Source organism: Chanos chanos, chromosome 7, assembly GCF_902362185.1.
Source record: "Chanos chanos chromosome 7, fChaCha1.1, whole genome shotgun sequence".
In the NCBI taxonomy this organism is placed as follows: domain Eukaryota; kingdom Metazoa; phylum Chordata; class Actinopteri; order Gonorynchiformes; family Chanidae; genus Chanos; species Chanos chanos.
Window position 1 is genome coordinate 29,489,283 of NC_044501.1, and position 17,911 is coordinate 29,507,193.

General features: G+C 42.3%; 3 protein-coding genes across 3 annotated transcripts in view; 2 read left to right on the forward strand and 1 right to left on the reverse strand.

Annotated features, from left to right (window-relative positions):
• Positions 1–3,919, forward strand: part of prkdc (protein kinase, DNA-activated, catalytic subunit) — a 40,013-nt gene extending 36,094 nt beyond the window's left edge. Inside the window, exons 78-86 of the mRNA XM_030779643.1 lie at positions 95–162; positions 308–528; positions 852–944; positions 1,201–1,281; positions 1,440–1,511; positions 1,826–2,027; positions 2,291–2,479; positions 2,894–3,033; positions 3,462–3,919. Coding sequence (XP_030635503.1) covers positions 95–162; positions 308–528; positions 852–944; positions 1,201–1,281; positions 1,440–1,511; positions 1,826–2,027; positions 2,291–2,479; positions 2,894–3,033; positions 3,462–3,666 — 1,271 coding nt within the window. The 3' untranslated portion in view covers positions 3,667–3,919. The remainder of the gene's footprint in view (positions 1–94; positions 163–307; positions 529–851; positions 945–1,200; positions 1,282–1,439; positions 1,512–1,825; positions 2,028–2,290; positions 2,480–2,893; positions 3,034–3,461) is intronic.
• Positions 3,920–5,086: 1,167 nt separating this feature from the next.
• On the reverse strand, positions 5,087–11,510 carry garem (GRB2 associated, regulator of MAPK1). The gene is made up of 6 exons (XM_030780787.1): positions 11,270–11,510; positions 9,783–9,923; positions 8,912–9,042; positions 7,133–8,332; positions 6,319–6,488; positions 5,087–6,104 (listed from the first exon to the last, which is right to left on the reverse strand). The coding sequence occupies exons 1-6, from the start codon at positions 11,388–11,390 to the stop codon at positions 5,240–5,242; spliced, it is 2,628 nt and encodes an 875-aa protein (XP_030636647.1). The 5' UTR covers positions 11,391–11,510; the 3' UTR covers positions 5,087–5,239.
• A 596-nt stretch (positions 11,511–12,106) lies between these two features.
• ncf2 (neutrophil cytosolic factor 2) lies at positions 12,107–17,804 on the forward strand. Its single transcript, XM_030780517.1, has 15 exons — positions 12,107–12,280; positions 12,471–12,553; positions 12,832–12,940; positions 13,312–13,446; positions 14,196–14,303; positions 14,670–14,729; positions 14,912–14,955; positions 15,067–15,208; positions 15,502–15,567; positions 15,832–15,913; positions 16,203–16,243; positions 16,677–16,828; positions 17,023–17,134; positions 17,394–17,511; positions 17,695–17,804. Exons 1-15 carry the CDS (start codon positions 12,107–12,109, stop codon positions 17,781–17,783), a joined length of 1,515 nt encoding a protein of 504 aa, XP_030636377.1. The 3' UTR covers positions 17,784–17,804.
• The last annotated feature ends 107 nt before the right edge of the window (positions 17,805–17,911 follow it).

Sequence of the window (17,911 nt, forward strand, 5' to 3'; positions counted from 1 at the left end):
TATTAGTCACAAGGGCTCATGTTGTTGTTTTTAGCCATATGTGAGTTGCTTCACCTAAAAACATGATTTGGTGAGTTTTATTTTTCTCTCTCAGGGCAATATGATGGCGAATCTAAGCCCTTACCAGAGTACCATGCCAAAATATCAGGCTTTGATGAGAGGGTAGGTGAAATGTTTGGAATTTCGTGTTATGACTTGTACCTCTTTGCTCCACTGATCCTAGAGAAATGAAGTCCTTTCGGCATGCTTATAAGCTTGTTTTGGTGGACGTGTGGGGTTTTTTTTTGTTGTTTTTTTTGGGCTTCAGGTGAAGGTGATGTCGTCTATCCGTCGGCCCAAGCGTCTTATCGTGCGGGGGGACGACGAGCAGGATTATCCGTTTTTGGTGAAGGGGGGAGAGGACCTGCGACAGGACCAACGAATCGAGCAGCTCTTCGGCGTCATGAACATCATCCTCAGCCAAGACACGGCCTGTTCTCAAAGAAACCTGGCTCTCCGCACCTACCAAGTGGTCCCCATCACCAGCAGGTATGTGACTACAATTCCCAGAATGCAGTGTTTTTGGTCACAACAGTAATGCCAAGTAGACCTTAGGTTTCGTTCAGGTTTTATATTTTCCAGGATATTTACTCTCAGGTTGTTTTGTGTGTGTATGTGCCTTTTAAGTTACTTTGTTTTCATTCACTGTCATCTGATCTCAGCTGTGGCTGCACATTCATAAGTATCAGAAAGGTACTGATGTGTACTTACGTTAGCTGTACTTGTTTGTGGATGGCTGTTAATTCAGTCAAATGTGTGAGAGTGGGGTGAAATAGTTAGATAAATAAGGGCTGATTTGTCGCTGTCTGCAGGATTGGATTAATCGAGTGGATGGAGAACACCTGCACACTGAAAGACTTCCTCTCCGACAGGAGGACAGAGGAGGAACAGAGGAACAGCACAAAGTAGTATTCCTCTCTGAAATTACATTTAAAAAAAAAAACAAAAAAACAACTCAGCATTTCCCACTATACTTACCTAGTGCTGTATGTGGCAGGAATCACCCTCCCAGTCTTCTAACCACCATAAATGTTATAATACACCTTCTCAACAAACCTCCTGCGTTAACACGACTGTTCACCTCTTTTTTTTGTAAGGTTTATTTCAATGACAAAGTGTGAATCTTGTGATTTTAATATTCTTTGTCTGTGTTTTTATCAGACCAAACGAACACTATGACATTTGGCTGAGCAAAGTCACCGGGAAAAAGGAAGGAATAATCCGATATGTAGAAGTCTACAAGTAGGTCCTCGGTATTTTCCATGGAGGAAAAACACTGCACATGAATTGGCTAATGCAATATGTTATGTATCCATTGGCGCGTCTATGATGTATAGTGCGGATCAACGTAAAGGCCAAACATGGGGTATTATTACAGCAGTCGATATCATTCTTCACAGGAAAGCAACCCGCCAAGAGACTGTCAACAACTTCAAGAGGCTTGAACAACTTGTGCCAGAGGATTTGTTAAGGTAGTTTTGTGCTAGCAACATTTAATACACAGCAACATTCTGAAATATTCTCATATAACCACCATTATTATTATTATTATTATTATTATTATTATTATTATTATTATTACTGTTGTTGTTGTTGTTGTTGTTGTTGTTGTGATGGCTTGATATACATGGTACTGTATGAGTCATTGTGTTGAGAGGATCAGATCAAATACTGATCTGTATTGGGATATGTCAGGGATTTTTAAATGTGTGGTTTTGACCGGCTTTGATGATGAGTCTGATTCTGATGATGAAGACGATGATGATTTTTGTTCCTAAATATCCAGACGAGCCTTTGTGAAGATGAGCACCACGCCCGAGGCCTTCCTCTCTCTGCGGTCTCATTTTGCCAGCTCTCATGCCCTGCTCTGCGTCAGTCACTGGGTGCTGGGCATTGGGGACCGTCACCTCTCCAACTTCATGATCAACACGGAGACTGGCGGCATGATTGGCATCGACTTTGGACACGCCTTCGGGTCCGCCACCCAGGTAGACACCAAAACTCAGCTGTCTCATCGTCTCATCAAGCCAAAATAGGGCCTCCTCTCACATAACTGCACATTCATTTCACTTAAATGTCATAGCAACGCCAAAAAAAATCACCTAGTAACTTAAAGTCAATCCTTACTTTCTTAGCTCACTGGTACCATTTTTACTCTGGTTTTCTTGAACTGCGTAATGACAAGTTGCAACCTGAGGGGAATAATAATCAAATTGAGCATGTTCTTTTTTTTCTTTATTAACATCCGTAGTTCCTCCCGGTGCCGGAGCTCATGCCGTTCCGACTGACGAGGCAGTTCCTGAACCTGATGCGACCCATGGCGGAGTCCGGTCTGATCCGGAGCGTGATGGTCCACGCACTCCGTGCCTTCACAGATGACCCCGACCTGTTGCTCAACACCATGGACATCTTCGTTAAGGAACCTTCGCTGGACTGGAAGGTGCATGGCCTTCTCAAACTGACAGTTCATTTCATGTGATGTGTACATATGAAACAATAAGATTTATTGTTTCAATGTTAGATGGGGTCTCCCCCACTTTTTTCAGTAATTTGTCCCCGAAATTAAGAGGCATAGAGTAGTTCTAGGTCTTCTTTTTGAAGCTTGAATTTTATTTTCTGCTCCAGTTTGTCGAGAATAAGTTTGATGTTTGATGGTGAAATATGCTTTTGTCAAATGCGCTGTAAAGTCTTTAAAAAAAAAAACTGTTCATGAAGCAGTTACCGATGAAGGAATACTTGATGAAGTTTGAACTCGAATTTCTTTGAGTAGAAGAAGCTGAGTGGATAAAAAGCTTGGTAGAAAATTATTTTACAAAGAGAGAATTTTTTCTTTTTTTTTTTTTTTTTTTCCCAGAATTTCGCTGTGAAGCAGCTAAAGAAAGGTGGCACCTGGACAAGCAGTGTAGATACCAAAGAGATCAACTGGTACCCGTTACAGAAGGTCAACTTCGCCCGCCGGAAGCTGAAAGGAGCAAACCCATCTGCTGTAACCAGGTATGTTCATCTACATGGCTCAGTGTGAAATCTGAGAGGGGAGAACGTATAGCTGGCCACTCTCTGCCTGAGTGATTCAGATGTGCTTAGAGTAAACAACAGTGTCAGATTCCACATTATTGACCTGTTTGTACAGCAGTCTGACAAGTTGGACCTTATTTGTTTTCATGCATTACTCAACATCTGACAGTGTAGATGTTGATACACTACCATGAGCTGAATTGTTATAAGTATTGTAATACCACATTAATATATATACAGTATTTCTTCTTATAGTAAGAAATTCGTGATACTGTTTCCACAGAAAAGCGCGCAAAAAGTGAATATTGAAGTATTCAGAACAAAATTCTGGCGTGCGAGAAGTTCTCCAAGTGACATTAAGCGTGGTTAAACTGGTGTGTCTAACTGGTCTTCCCTGTGTGTTCCAGCGATGAGCTGGCACTGGGCTTCGAGAAGGATGCCGCGTTTAAAGGCATGCTGGCGGTTGCTCGGGGGAGCGAGGAGCAGAACGTCCGAGCCAGGTTCGGGGATGACGGTCTGAGCGTCGACGAGCAGGTGGACTGCCTGATCGACCAGGCAACCGACCCCAACCTACTGGGCAGGGTGTGGGTGGGCTGGGAGCCCTGGATCTGAGGAGCCTTAAGAGGACGTTCACTGAGACATCTGCCAACACTGATAAAAAAATATTCTGACTCTAATACAACACTTGTAATTCTCAGGAAGTAATGGATATACACAGGTTTTGCACTGTTGTGTTTGAAACAGACGGCTAAGATCGGCTGACAGTAAGTACAGGATATTGCTTTTTAGTGAGGTGATTAATTCAATCGAGGGGTGAATTAGAATTTAATTAAAAGTAGGATCACAGAGTGCTAACAGGACAACGTCTAGGCGTTATATAACAAACCTAATTTACCACTGTTCAGTGTTTAACGGTTTGAAGCTAAAACAACATGAAGGGAATTAGTCTCGAAAGGATCTGTTTCTTGCATGTCTACCTTTGCGGAGCGTTTTCACCTGATCTGCTCCAGACATCTTCCAAATAAACATCATGTAGATGGCATCAAAAAACTGTGTTTGGGAACATTCTTTTATTTGTTTTTTTTTTGTTTGTTTGTTTGTTTTGTTTTTTTTGCCAATAATATATAAGTGAACAGTAATACCACTGCAAACATATCTGAAGTGCATTGCTTGCCTTGCATTTTTTTTTTTTTTTAATTTTAATTTTATCACCCATCAGGAAAATGACTGAGAATTTCCCATTATTGAACCTTCAGAAGGAAATGCCCTTCCAGAGAAACAAAAAACAACAACAAAAAAAACCCAGCGGTCTTGAGGTGACATGTGATGGAGATGACTTACATACAGTGACACTAGGATGTAACTGAATGGAACAGTTATATGCTGACGTTCCATCATATGCCATCTATAAAACATCATTTGAACGGTTATAGAATTGAACTCGAATTCCCCTCCCTGTTGAGAAAGCACTGTTGTCTTTATAAAAAAAAAAAGAAAGAAAAAAAAAAAAGTGAAACAGGTTGTGAAATAAAGTGGCAAAACTTCAAGTCTGAAGTAAAGTAATACAACTTGCAAAATTAAGGTAGTGCAAATTCACCATAACATTTCCCCTTGGATTTTAATGAAAAACTTCACTCTGTAGTCATAGTGCTGTGATATTTTTTTTCTTCTTCTTCTTTTTTTTTGTTCTTGTACCGTCTTACATATGTACCTAAGTAATATACATCAAAAAAATATAAAGTATAATTTTTGTGATTAATTCAGAATTCTTCTTCTTAAAAAAAGGAACTCTTTGTCCATTTTTATTGATCATTACCAACCAAGGAAAATGGCACCATGATTGGACCAAACAAAATATATTCAAATTTCTCAAAGGCTTTTGGTTTGAGCATGTAGTGTCTCCATTGTGCAGGTCCTTAAAGAGGTCAAGGAGGGATTACATACATAGACAACGATACAGACATAATAGTTAATATACAAAGCACCCCATTTTATATATATATATATATATATATATATATATATATATATAAAATGGCCATTAAAATCTCTACAAGGCCCTTGACTGTGCATAGCATTGTGATACAAAACTGTCTAATGCAAAACTGAAGGCCCGAGCTGTGTTCCTGCTGAAGTCAGCACACTGCAAGTGTCTTGCCTTAGACCGGTTTCGTTTTGTTCGAGCTTACATTTTGGGCCTCCAGCCACTGATAAACTGCATGAGTTTCTTAACTTGAAGTTTGCTTAGCTTAAAGTCCTCTGACAAGATCTCTTCCGTGAGCTGCGTGAGTAAATTGCCGTCGATCTTCTCTCGCACGAACAGAGCGACCACATCCTCAGACAGACCTATGAACCGTAGCGACTTGGACACCTCCTCAATGGAGAGCCCCGACAGGTTGCTGGGCGGTTGCCACGCCGACGCCGCGGCGACAGGATACGAGATCGAGAACACGTCCGCCGTGCCCTGGTGCGGTTTGTCGAGTGCACAACCCGCCGACTCCAGTTCCAAAACATCAACGTTTACAACCGGGGGTGTAACTAGCCCACCAGAGTCTGCCTCTTTCTTTGCGTCGCTGGATTTCGGCGTTCTCGGGGGCAAGATCGGGCAGGACAGGCTTTGTTTAGTGTTACATTCTTCTACGGGTTTGTCTCTGGATGTCTCCAGGGTGTAGCTGGTGGATTTGGTGCAAAACTGGGCTGGATGGGAGTACTGGTGCTGGCTTTTAGAGGCAGCAGCGGTCCCCTCAAAACTTTCCCGCCTTTCAAAGTCAAAGAGGCCTGAGGAGCAGGTTTTGGGAGTACCAGGGGTCCTTTTCCGCGGGTAGCTGGAATAGCTGCGGCACTGGACGGCCGTGAAGTCGTCTGCCCCGTGCATGTCGGCCCCGCAGAAGTCGTTGGGCCAGGACAGGCGAGAGAGGGTGGTGTCCAGGGATGGGCTGAGACACGAGATGGGTTTCGAACCCTCCGCACCATTGGGTCGGATCCAGTTGCAGGGGTAACAGACTCGGCTCTGCTCATCCGGCTCTGGGGTATCGTTCTCTCCGCTTCCGCTGAGATGGTGAAACAGAGAAAAACAGCACGGCAAACAGCGCCTTCAATTAAATTCAAAGCAATTCAACTTGATTTGTACTGCGCTTTTTACAATTAAAATGGTCTCAAAGCAGCTTTACAGAGATCAGTGCCTAAAATAAAAAAAGATGCAACCCATGGCAGTTATATGTGCTACAGCACGCTACCAGGCGTCTTTGTGAACTCAGTACTCACATGTTGTGCAGCCCGGAAGAGTAGTAGGAAAGCGTCGGGCTTGGGGAGCGAGTGTCCGTCTGGCGAGGTTTGGTTGGGGGATAGGGCACCGGGATGCTCGCCGTGCCCGTCTGCTTGGAGCTCCGCGGGGGAATTGGGGGAGCATTTAACAGCCGGCACTCCTCCTTCACCTGGAAGGGTCAAAGGGCACGGATAAAATCAATCAGGGCAAATTTATATATATGTAACTACAGAACTTAACGAAGAACCATGTAAAGATACATTTAGGGAATTGACAACTGAACCAGGTAAATACACCCTACATGCTCTTCCATGTGTCTGAGTGACTGACAACAGACAATGACTGTACAGCCAGTACAATACTGATGTGCTGTTTAAACTCTGCTAATGATTTCCATCAGACAGTATGGTTCCCAGCCAAAGGTGACCGTGCAGATGTCTTTTTGTGTGTGTGTGTGTGTGTGTGTGTGTGTGTGTGTGCGCGCGCATGCTTGACTCCATGAATCACTAACACTTAAAACATTTGTGTACCTACACACTGACTTGGCATTCACATCAAGGCTTGGCCTTTTTGCAAATATTTTTAACAACAGTTACTCTTATTCCTGTAAAGTCCCCAAACAGTTGGACTTTGAGCAGCTGCAAAGGTCCTGATTCTTTTTCCAGGTGCTCTTTTTTTTTTTCTCTTTCTCCCTACGGAGTGCAATCTACATTTGTGAAAAGAGTTTGATTTTTGCAGTCTTGCCATTATTGTCTAATGGTCGAGGAACAGTCTAGGCTTCAGTCATCACAACTTCTTCCAAGCAATACTCACAGCTTCAGACTTTGGAGGCACAGGGGGTGGAGGTAGATCGATGTCTGCACTGAGGACAGAGCTAGCTGGACAGGTGTTGGAGTATGGCAGTACCGTTGAGCAGCTGGGACCAGTAATGTTTCCCCGGGTCCCCTCACCATGGTCCACCACGCTAGCCATCACCACGGGTTTCCGGCTCCGGACGTGGTCCAACCACAGCTCCTCGTAGGGCATATCCTGCTTCAGCTGTCCACTCTGGCCCACCGGGCTTTCCAGCAACTCCGGAAACAAGTATTCTGTGTCCGACGGTTCCGACGCTACACATTCCCCGCAGAGGCTCACACAACCCTGCAGGTTCACCTCGCTGTTTCCGTGCAGGTTGTTGCCATAGACGCAGACGGAGAGCCGGTGAAAGGACTGCGTGAGCTCGTCGCGGGCTGAGCTCAGGGAGTTGGGTAGATGTATGTGGGCGGGACAGCCGTTGGTCCCGCCCCCTCCGCTGACACCAGTTCCCCCCAAAACGTTGTTCCCACCCTTCTTGGGGCTCTTGCCGTCCTCTGCCCAGTCCACCCGTACGTCGCGCACCGCTCGTGAGTAATCATCGATGTCGAACTGCTCCTGGCAATAGGTGAACCAGCGGTGGACCACCGTCTCCAGCCACGCCTCCCCTTGCAGCAGCCCCTCCGGAACCACCAGCCTTGGCAAGGTGGGCACGTGCAGCGGGAAATGGATGGGCAGCACTTTGTTGGCGCGTAGCACGCAGCAAACCACCACCGTCTTGGTCTGGATGTTGACCAGTTTGTAGCGGTGGCCCTCGCGGATCAGGTGCAGGTCGTGCTGGTTTCGGGGCGGGCTGCTTGGCACGGTGACGTTGACGGGAAGCCTCGTTTTTTCCACGATGGTCCGGATGGTGTGCTCGCCCTCCTGCATCTGCAGCTCCAGTGGCGAGCACGTGCTGAATCGTCCGCGGCACTGGAAGGGTAAGCTGATGCTCTCGTTGGTGCGATGGTTCATGCAGATCAGACAAGGCATTTTTCCCCGGCCCAGCTTGCCGATGGAGTTCAGCTTTCCGATGCGCTTGAAGATGGTGTTGAAGCGCGACTTCTCCCGCGAGGTCTTGGCGTACAGGATTTCGGCCTGACCCATGAGGGTCAGTTCGTCGCCCGTGCTCAGCGTGATGTTGTATACCTCTGTGTCCTCGTTACACTCTCCTGAGGCCATCTACAGAAACACAAATTAAAATGTTACTACAAAAACATAGATAATCTAGATTTCCCATTTTTTTTCTGTAGCAAATTGGATGAAAACAGTCTGGACCTCCCTTGAGTACTCGGTACTTCAGCTCCAAAACACCTGCATCTAGAACTTCTCCTAAAGCTGCACTTAACATTCATTAGCTTCAACAAATTAGTACAAAAACCCAAAGCCACAACTGCTATTCATTCAGGGAGTTGTTCAGACCCTACCCGAAGGAAACAAAGCACACTGCTGAAGAGGGGGAGAGAAAAAAAAAAAAAGTCCTAGACCAAGACAATATTTACTGCACACAATGAAACCTCCATGCACTACAGAGGAGGCAGTGTAGTTCTGCGAATTCAACTCCCATCTCCGAAAAACAATGAAAGGTTTGTGTGTGCGGTAATCAACCCCCATGGTTTCTTTGAAAGAGTGGGTGGCCATCGCTGGCTTGGCTTAAACAATGCGCTTTCACCATATGTAGGTAAATTAGGTTACAATCTACAGACTCATATGTGAGCACGAGAAGGTTAGTGCGGCATGTGTTAAGCATCAAAAATAGACCTTAACGTTGAAGGTTATGTCCTCCATGACATAGACGCGCTCAGGAAATGCTTTGGCCACCTCCTCCACGCTATTGAAGTATTGTACAGGCTCCTTAATGTCCCTGTCCTGTTCCAGGAGCTTAAACTGGCCTGAGAGAGAAAGAAAAAGAGGACAATATAAATCATGATCCCCCCGCCCCCCCCCAAATCTAAATACAGTCCTCCACCCGTATTGGTTTATACTTGGGACTGTTGTGACACCATCCACTTAAAAGGATTGTGCAATGATGCAAAGTAATTTGTATCGGTAGCTATTGACCAGAACTAAATTATTTTACCCAATTATCCGTGTACTGCCCTAAAATCATTCATAGTCCGATTTTACGATGTCTGAAAAATATATGAACCAAGCTATTAGTGAGCCTCGAGACATCAAGCTTCCAATTTAAATTGGTCATTGACAACAATACTAAAAAAGACTAGGGACAATATCAATATGTCAGCACTAATAACATGAGATCTTCATAAAATGGAAAGGAGTTGGAGAGAATGATCCAATTTAGCTAAGTATTTGTGTGGGTAAACATTCTCTTCAATAGCCTCTGTGACGTCAATGTACTGAGGTCAATTAGATAATTACATGCCAACTTTAAGACGATGGAAAACCCTGTATTTCAAATGGCTACAACAGAGCTCTCCTCCGACTATTTACTGTCCGTTTTGCTTGCATTCTATTGTTCGTTTATTTCCCGTCATTATCCATTTTAGATGAATAGTTCAGAAAAAACAAAGTTTCCGGTGGCCATTAAGTCTGACATGAATGTGCGTAAATAAGCAATGGACTGAAAGAGCCGTTTGTACACAAACTAAACCGCAGCATGGGACCATACCCTCGTAATGGACAGGGATCTCGATTTTTGGCCCGATGACATAATGGCCTTCCTCGAGGCTATGTGCAGTGATGGTGGTCCACTGACGGCACGAATGAATCAAAAGGTAGTCGTTTTCCCTCAATCCCTCCACAGACTCCCCTAGAAAACAGAAAGTGTTCCTGTTACACACCTGAATTATTATGATAATACGTTACCGTAATATGTTGCTGTGCAGAGAGGTACGCACGGATTCTACTGACATAAAGTAATAAACGTGTCAGCTGAAAGGTTTATGATTTAACTGCAGAAATACAGTGCGGTCCTGGTTTTATGCACGTTTGTTATCAGTGGGCTGAAGTCTGGCGTTACGGCTGTTATTTGCATTAAATGATTCACTTTCGCAACGGCCCTAAAGAACAGATTACAGATATAGGATTTGATCCAGGCACATAAGCGCAGACGCCTCCAGCATTTCATACCACCATTCGATAAAAAAACAAGTGGGTTTTTTTTTTACCCAACGGTCTGCAACGATATCAAATCCTATCGGAATCCTAAACGGATTGTTGTGACAGTGCGAACAGAGATAGTCAGTGACATCGCTGACCGCTGTTGTAACCACTGGACAGATGCCATGGGCTCTATCAATCTGGGCAGAAACACTGGCGCACAGTGCTCGTTAATCGAACACAAGTTCGCGGAGTCAGATATCGACTCGGACATCCAGTAAACGAATCTCCATCTTAATAGTCAGCTCCCCAGTTCTCTTGAAAGCGCATTATGAGACAGCTTAATGGATATATTCATACTGACAAAACAAAAGTATGGCCATTATTCACTGATTTCGTAAACCTACTATGATATTCCAGTCAATGTTGAATCAACAACCACTAAGACCAGAAGTCACTGTGATTAATATGATAACTGGTTGACGTAACTTTGTGACTGTTCTTTGCTGTTCTATGGTGAGAGATGGCTAACTAGATAGCAGTTCTTTTGGCGAGTTCAGCAGCAGGGTAAATGTACACGAGACCCCGATTAAAGCAGGCAAAACGCTTTAAAGCTAGCTAGATAGCAGTCGTGCTAATTATAATAATTTGTCTGTTCGCTAGCCGTGAAGCTAACAAGACATAGCGGTGATATGTTCACAGGCTACTTTCGACTAAGTTACAATTCCGCCTCAAAGTGCTAGCTCACACAAGCTTTAGCGCGATCCGATGGTGGCTTTGCTTGTAAGCAACGAGTTAACTCGCCAGCAATGAGCAAACCATTATTATGCGACTTTAGTTAGCTATCACTATATTATACATCTCGGTTAGCTTACTCGTTAGCCAGCTTGCTAATTATTGGAATTCCAACCTAGTGGCAAGCCACCCACGCTCCGCTTGTTGCGGAGTTACAAGCAAGTTCTTTGGTAAGAAAATTCGCCAACGAGCAGACAAACAAGCACATGTTGATCTCAAAAGTTAGAACCAGGCAAAAAGTTAATCAAACAAGGGGCTTACCGACGTCCAATTTTACAATCTGCGGTAGTCTGTAGGCACTGACAAGTCGATCCAGGGGCAGAGTCGTCGTGCTCCATGTTACATCTTTCAAACTGTTATACAGCATTGATCCTAGGTCCATGATAGCTCGCTAACACAATAACTTCATCCCATCGCCACGTTCATCTGCAGGGAGTAATAGTTCGTTCATAGAGACTCCTGTCTTAGATGCTCCTTTGTTTACTTAAAGACAATCACGAATTGTAGTGCAGCCATGTCAGCCAACTGTCTATTTACACTGACAGGAAATGCCATGTATCCACACCATAGAAGTCAGCAAGTTGTAATGGTCGTTTCCTCTTCCCAGCGCTATCGGTTGCTGAGGCAACCTCCGCCATATTGCTATCCCTCTTGCATCCTATTAAGTACAATTAAGTAGTATGTGTTTTCAGAAAGATAGGTTTCTTTGTGTAAATTCACATTAAGATGACATTTAAAGAAAACAAAATATAAAGTTTTAAACAAAACAATTCTGGAGCAAGTCTGAAAAGGAACAACACTATTCAGGTGTGTTTACACCTTAAAACATACATTGAAACATTTTGGGAACATAATTTTTTTTTTCCTTTGTTTCTACTGTAAGCCCTTCACAAAATCAGTTGTCTAGGGAACAAGAAACAAGTGCACACAAAAATGGTTCCTGTTCTTTGCTGAGATGTCTCACTTCCTCTCTGATTGAACTGAGGGGGTAGGACCTGTGATTTCAGCCAAGTGCAAACCACTTCACATCAGGAACAGAGACTTTTCTCTGTAGTTCTCTTCCAGTAGCTTACAGTTTAAGTTAGCACAGGAGGGGATATGTCATTTGTGAGCACCTTACGCCAGTGGGATGAGGCTGTAGCCTTTGCGGATCAGGGTGACAGAGCCTCTGCCCTTAAAGTGTTGCTGAGCATTGAAGAGAAGACCTCCAAAATTGCTTACAACATTGGCTCCCTACATCTGATGAACAATGATTTGGACTCTGCTGAAAAGGTGATGAAATCTTTCATATAATTTTGAAGTTAAATCTTTGAGTAATTTTTTCCTGTGAGTGAGAGATACACGTGGCATTTGTCCATGCATGTCTGGTTTAAGCTCTATTTTTACCTCTAAAAATGCATTTCATTATCAAAAAAAGGAAGTAAAACCTGTCTTTCATTTTTTACCCCTCTCTCTCTCCTAGGCTTTTGACAACAGCATTGGCAAAGATGAACACTTAGCAGTTGCCTTCTTTCAAAGGGGAATTGTATTCTACAAAAAAGAAAAGTAACACCAGACCTCCCTTTCAATAGTTAAATAGTATACATATCATACTTTTTCAATGGTGCCTTAAGACTGAATATACTGTAGAGGATTAAATTAATGTACTACATTTTTGTCAGTATTTCCTCTTGTGTATACCCAAATCTATTGTAATTTCCTTTAACTGTAGATAACTGAATCAGTGATATTTTACTGATTTGACTTGAGGTGATGTTTATGAGGTGATCTGATCTCAAATGATGGAGGCAGCATGTTACAACAAGTTTAAATGTATGTCACAGGTTTGAAGAATCCTTGATGGATTTCGAGAATGCTTTCAAGGAGCTTCGAGGAAATCATCTGATAGACTATAAGCCTCTGGGTCTTAGGTATAAACTGTATGCATGTGAGGTAAGAATGTTCTCAGGTGGCAGTCTAATCACATTAGCCATGTGACAACAATGACAAATGTGAAAAAATTCACTTAACGTTTGAGTGGCCGTACGTGACACCACTTGTGGTTATTCTTATGAAAAACGATTCCTTCTGCTTCATGGTCACCAGTCTCTGAGCTGTGATTGAGAAACACACACACACACACACACACACACACTTTTCAGTGACATCATGGAAAAACTCCATCTGTATCATGACAAAAATCAGCAGACATCAGTTTTTGAAGATCAGAATTGACGCCCATGAGTAAATCTTCAATGAGATGGTATTGAGTCATCTTGTCTAAAGCTTGTTAAGATGAGCTTAAGTTTTGTCTCATGTTGTAGGTGCTTCACAACATAGGCCTGGTGCACGCTCAGCTGAAACAGTGGGAAGAAGCCCAGGAAAAGCTCCTGACCGCGCTGACATTAAAGTCCGAAGCCAAATTCAGCCATATTGACCACGCCCTAGAGGCCATTCTGGTCAGTGAATGTTTCACATTCGTGATAGACTCCAGGTTACTTCTCTGTGCTTCATCAGTTGCTTCATGTTTTCTGGTTGGTGTCTGCTAGCTGTTACATTTCAATGTTTTATTGCTTCACTGGTTTTGGTTGGGCTTTGTGGGTGACTTGTGAAGACCTGTGGAATTTGGTTTTCCTCAAGACATTAGTTCTCATGGAGTCACACTGCTCAGTACAATGTATGTAGCTGATGTACTGTGAAATTTGAAGCAACAGGGCAATTCACATTTTATGGCATAGTTTTATGGGAGTATGGTTTATAATATTACTAGTTATTTGAAGTCAGTTATTTATTTGTTATTTGTTCTTTCCAGTTTTTCATGTTTAATTTTCATGTTTAGTCTTTTTGTGAGTGAGCACCTCAAACCAAATAGCTTATTTCTGACATTATGGTTAGAAAACAGTTATCTGATCCACTGGGTGTTACTCTAGATGGAAAACTTATTGGCCTATTCTGTTGAAATGGACTCTTCAGTAGTATAGTTTATAATTTATTACTATGTAACCTCTGCAGTGTTCAGTAAGGGAACATTTTTCTCAAACATTCACTTAGCATAGTACATCTCCTAACTCTGACACTGAGTTTTCTATTAAACAACATTCAACAGTCAGGCAGTTGAGTTACAGCAGTTTGATATAAATTCAGATACTTTGGTCAGTGGAGTCACAGCTGGCAAACCTAATGCCTTGACTCCTGTTTGCCCATGAAGAAACAGAAGCTGTTTGCCTTGGTGGAGCTCCGGGCAGGGCTGCTCTTTAAACCCAACAAGAAATACGTGGCTGAACTGGAGAAAAAGGACTACCTGGGAAAAGCCAAGGTGTGTGTATTCCTATCATATAGCAGTTCAAAAACAAACAAACAAAAACACACTTGAGTCGTGTAGTTTTGCTTCAGAATCAAAAAGTGTACTCACAAATACATCATGTTTTTACTGGATCAAAATGACTCATGTTTTTTTTTTTTTTTTTATCCTAACACACACTGCTTTGGTCATGAAGTCATTATTTGATTTGGAGAGCAGATAAGATATAACATTATTAAGCATGTTGAGATGATGCAATGTTGGTATAATTGTTCATAGTGTTTGTAAATAGGATTCGTTTTGATTTTTTTTTCCATGAAAGGGAGTTTTTCGTTCGTCTCTTAACATGGATCCAACGGATGTTTGTTGTTCCGTTACTAGGTTGTGGCCTCTGTTGTTCCTGAAGATGAATTCTCTGGTTTTGCTCCCCTGCAGCCTCAAGTGAGTCAGAATCCTGTTTTCCAGTTTTCATCCGTTTGAGATTTAGCAAACACAGCCAAAAAAAAACAACTGACACGCAACACTCAAGACCCTTTCAGAATTTGCCACCACATTGTCAAGTGTTGCTGTTACCATGGCGACGTAAGATTTTTTTTTTTGTCCTCCTCTCTCTTCCCGAACAGATTGAAGATGTTCCTTCTACGCCAAAAGCGCCTGAAGTTTTGAGGTAAAACTAAAGGGACAAACATGCATGGTTGTCCTTAAAAATATAGTGATTGTTTTTTTTCTTTCGTCTTCGAAGAACAGATATTTATAGTGATGTTCTTGGCATTTTCAGGGTTCTTGAGGGTGTACCTCACACTGTTCTCTATGAGTTTGAGCCTAAAACCAGCGATGAGTTGGCCGTGTTGCCTGGCAACATTGTTTTTGTTCTACGTAGGGGGGCTGACAACTGGGCATCTGTCATCTTTAACGGTCGGGTGTGTGTATTTTTGTGAAAGATTGTATGTTGCCTCAATCTGCCATGTCTTGGATGTCGGCTGATGGAACCAATTACCATTCTGCATGATAGAAAAACAGCTGTTTATGTGTATTATAAATAAAATTTTGGCAATGTAAGATACGTACAGTTGATTGCTACTAAATCGTGGTCTTTTATTGGATTTTACAAAGTTTTGACTGTTTAATGTGGGTTTTATTTAGATGGGTTTTTTTTTTTTTTTTGAAGAGTAGAGGTAATAACACTGTGTGATTATTCTGTGGTTATTTTTAGAGAGGACTTGTTCCATATAATTACCTGGAACCTTTAGATATTACAGTAGCACCTAAGCAGGAAGAGGTGAGTGTACACAATGTTCTCTAAACAGTAATCACGTCCTTTCTGCTGAAGTGTGTAGCCTGTAACTTTTGTAGCTGGACAAGCTTGGCTGTTGTAATTATTTACCACAGATCCGTTAACACGTCCAAATAGGAAACTGTTTGCTTCCTGTTTCAAGCTATTTGTTGCTTCAGGTTTTCTTTGAAATGTTTTTTTTTGTTTATGTTTGTTTTCCCTGGTAATCAATTGTCTTTTAATTTGGGTTGGGTTTTTTTTTTTCTCCAGTTGAGGGTTCAACCAAGTGGAAGTGATAAAATTCCAGACCCGCCAAGGAGAGAGGCACCCAACCTACCTGTGAGGAAAGAGGGTGAGAGAGAAAAATGAGAAGAAATCATTCTCTAACATAAGGCAGTGAACAGGAAAATTTTTTTTTGGGTTGTTTGATTCAGACGTGAGGCAAATTCATTTATACCCCCCCCCCCTCCCCCCGCCTTTGTCTAACAGATAGAAACAGAAGCGTTCACTCAGTCAGAAGTGCAAAGCTATAATGTCTTTTTTCTGTAAAAAGCAATATTCTTTTCTTTGTGTCCTTTTCATATTTTGTTTAAGAGGGTATTTTTAAATGTGCTGACTTATAACTGAATCTTTCCCAACAGGATGGTCACCTGCCCAAGACAACAGCGCACCAGAAACTCAGGTATGAAATTCAAGCTATTCATCATTAAATGTGAGGATGCGTGTTGCAGGAAGAGTGATAACTGCTGTTTCCTTTCTCCCGCTGCTAACATGTTTCAGACAAAATGATCTTTATAACACACAGTAAACAAATACATAATTATGGATTCAAGATTAGTGCATTGTCTTGAATTAATATACTGTGGATACACGGTAATGACATATTAGTCATCACTGGTCACTATATGCCCAGACAGTTTATGACGTGTATCGCTAGGAAAAGTGAGGGTAATTGCAGTTTTGCTGATGTCAAAGACCTGTTCCTGTACTTCTGTGACGTTTGGCGTTTTAATGAAATCGACCATATTCAGGCCGGCCCCAAATCCCCTGAGCATTACCTGCGTGTTCAGATGTACTCTTAAAAGAGGTTTCAGTGTTTTTCTGTTTTGTTCCAGACTGACAAGAAGGGGGATTTCCATGGATGCGTCGTGAAAGTCCACTTCCACTACACCATAGCGATCTGTGTTACACCTGGTGTACCATATGGCACCATTGTTCAGAAAATCAGTAATAAACTCAAACTACCAGCAACAGCCATTTCTCTGAGGTATCTGTACCCATCAGACCAGCCCTGAATTAGCTCATTCATTTAAGGGTCTTGTACTGAGATGCTAAATAATGTATCTATAATGTATTATTCCTTGAAATAGACTTTGAAGCAAACCTACTATCATAAATTTCCCCCTGACAGACTGTTTATCTTAGCGTTAATGGAAAATGTTTGGGACCTGCCTTTCTCAGACACGCTAAACCAGGCAGTAACGAGAAGGTGGCTTTTGGAGAGTCGGAAATGGCGGACGTGTGGAGCAGCGTTCAGAACGGCCGTTTAACGCTGTGGTGTTCAGCCGCTGAGGTAATAACACCAGAGTTTGCATGTTCAGCTCTGATAAAGCTGGGGAAGTGTTTTGTTTGATTTTTTTTTTTTTGGTTTTTTTTTGTCCCCATACAAAAGCTTCAGCCCTAACACAATTTTAAACAAAAAGTCTTAAAGGTTGTCCTCAGAAAAGGGTTAATCTTTAAAAGGAAATCCTTGTGAAACTCCAAAACCATACTACTACTGTTCATTCTGTTGACTTTTTCACGCTCCTGCCACATTTCCTTTTCTCTCTCAGGGGAAAGAAACAGAAGCCCTGTGTGTGAATAAGGTAATGGCCCTCTATGACTATGAGGCCTCTACCCCTGAAGACCTTGATTTTCACCAGGGTGACATCGTCACAGTTCTCTCCAAAGGTACGTTCAGGAAATATGATTCCACAGCTCTATCCAAATTACACGACGGGGCTTGTTTTTTGTCTAAAGTAGAGCTAAATTGTTTTGTGAAAAAACACAACTCAAAAATATGAAAAGAAGTAGCCTGTTGCCTGCAATTTCTTTTAAAAACTGTTTTAAGTTTAATTTTTTTTTTCAATGCAGTCAATGAAGATTGGCTGGAAGGACATTGCAATGGGAAGACTGGAATATTCCCAAAATCTTTTGTCCAAGAGCAAGTCAAAAGCCAATAATTCAACCTCAGTCACTTTGTTGTGGTATTGGAAGTGTGTAAAGTACTTTTACTTTAAGTTCATGTCAAAGATATGTTTTCTGTTTATATACATTTACCCCCAGTTTTCCATTTAACTTCAGCCTTCAT

Excerpts from the sequence above, each read along its gene's own strand:
- ncf2 (XM_030780517.1), top strand. The coding sequence starts at position 12,107 with ATGTCATTTGTGAGCACCTTACGCCAGTGGGATGAGGCTGTAGCCTTT. Across the intron at positions 14,956-15,066 it reads AAAGCGCCTGAAGTTTTGAG|GGTTCTTGAGGGTGTACCTC; the intron begins GTAAAACTAAAG and ends TGGCATTTTCAG. Across the intron at positions 16,244-16,676 it reads ACAGCGCACCAGAAACTCAG|ACTGACAAGAAGGGGGATTT; the intron begins GTATGAAATTCA and ends GTTTTGTTCCAG.
- garem (XM_030780787.1), bottom strand. The coding sequence starts at position 11,390 with ATGGACCTAGGATCAATGCTGTATAACAGTTTGAAAGATGTAACATGG. Across the intron at positions 6,489-7,132 it reads TGCCTCCAAAGTCTGAAGCT|GTGAAGGAGGAGTGCCGGCT; the intron begins GTGAGTATTGCT and ends TGACCCTTCCAG. Across the intron at positions 6,105-6,318 it reads TCTTCCGGGCTGCACAACAT|CGGAAGCGGAGAGAACGATA; the intron begins GTGAGTACTGAG and ends TCACCATCTCAG.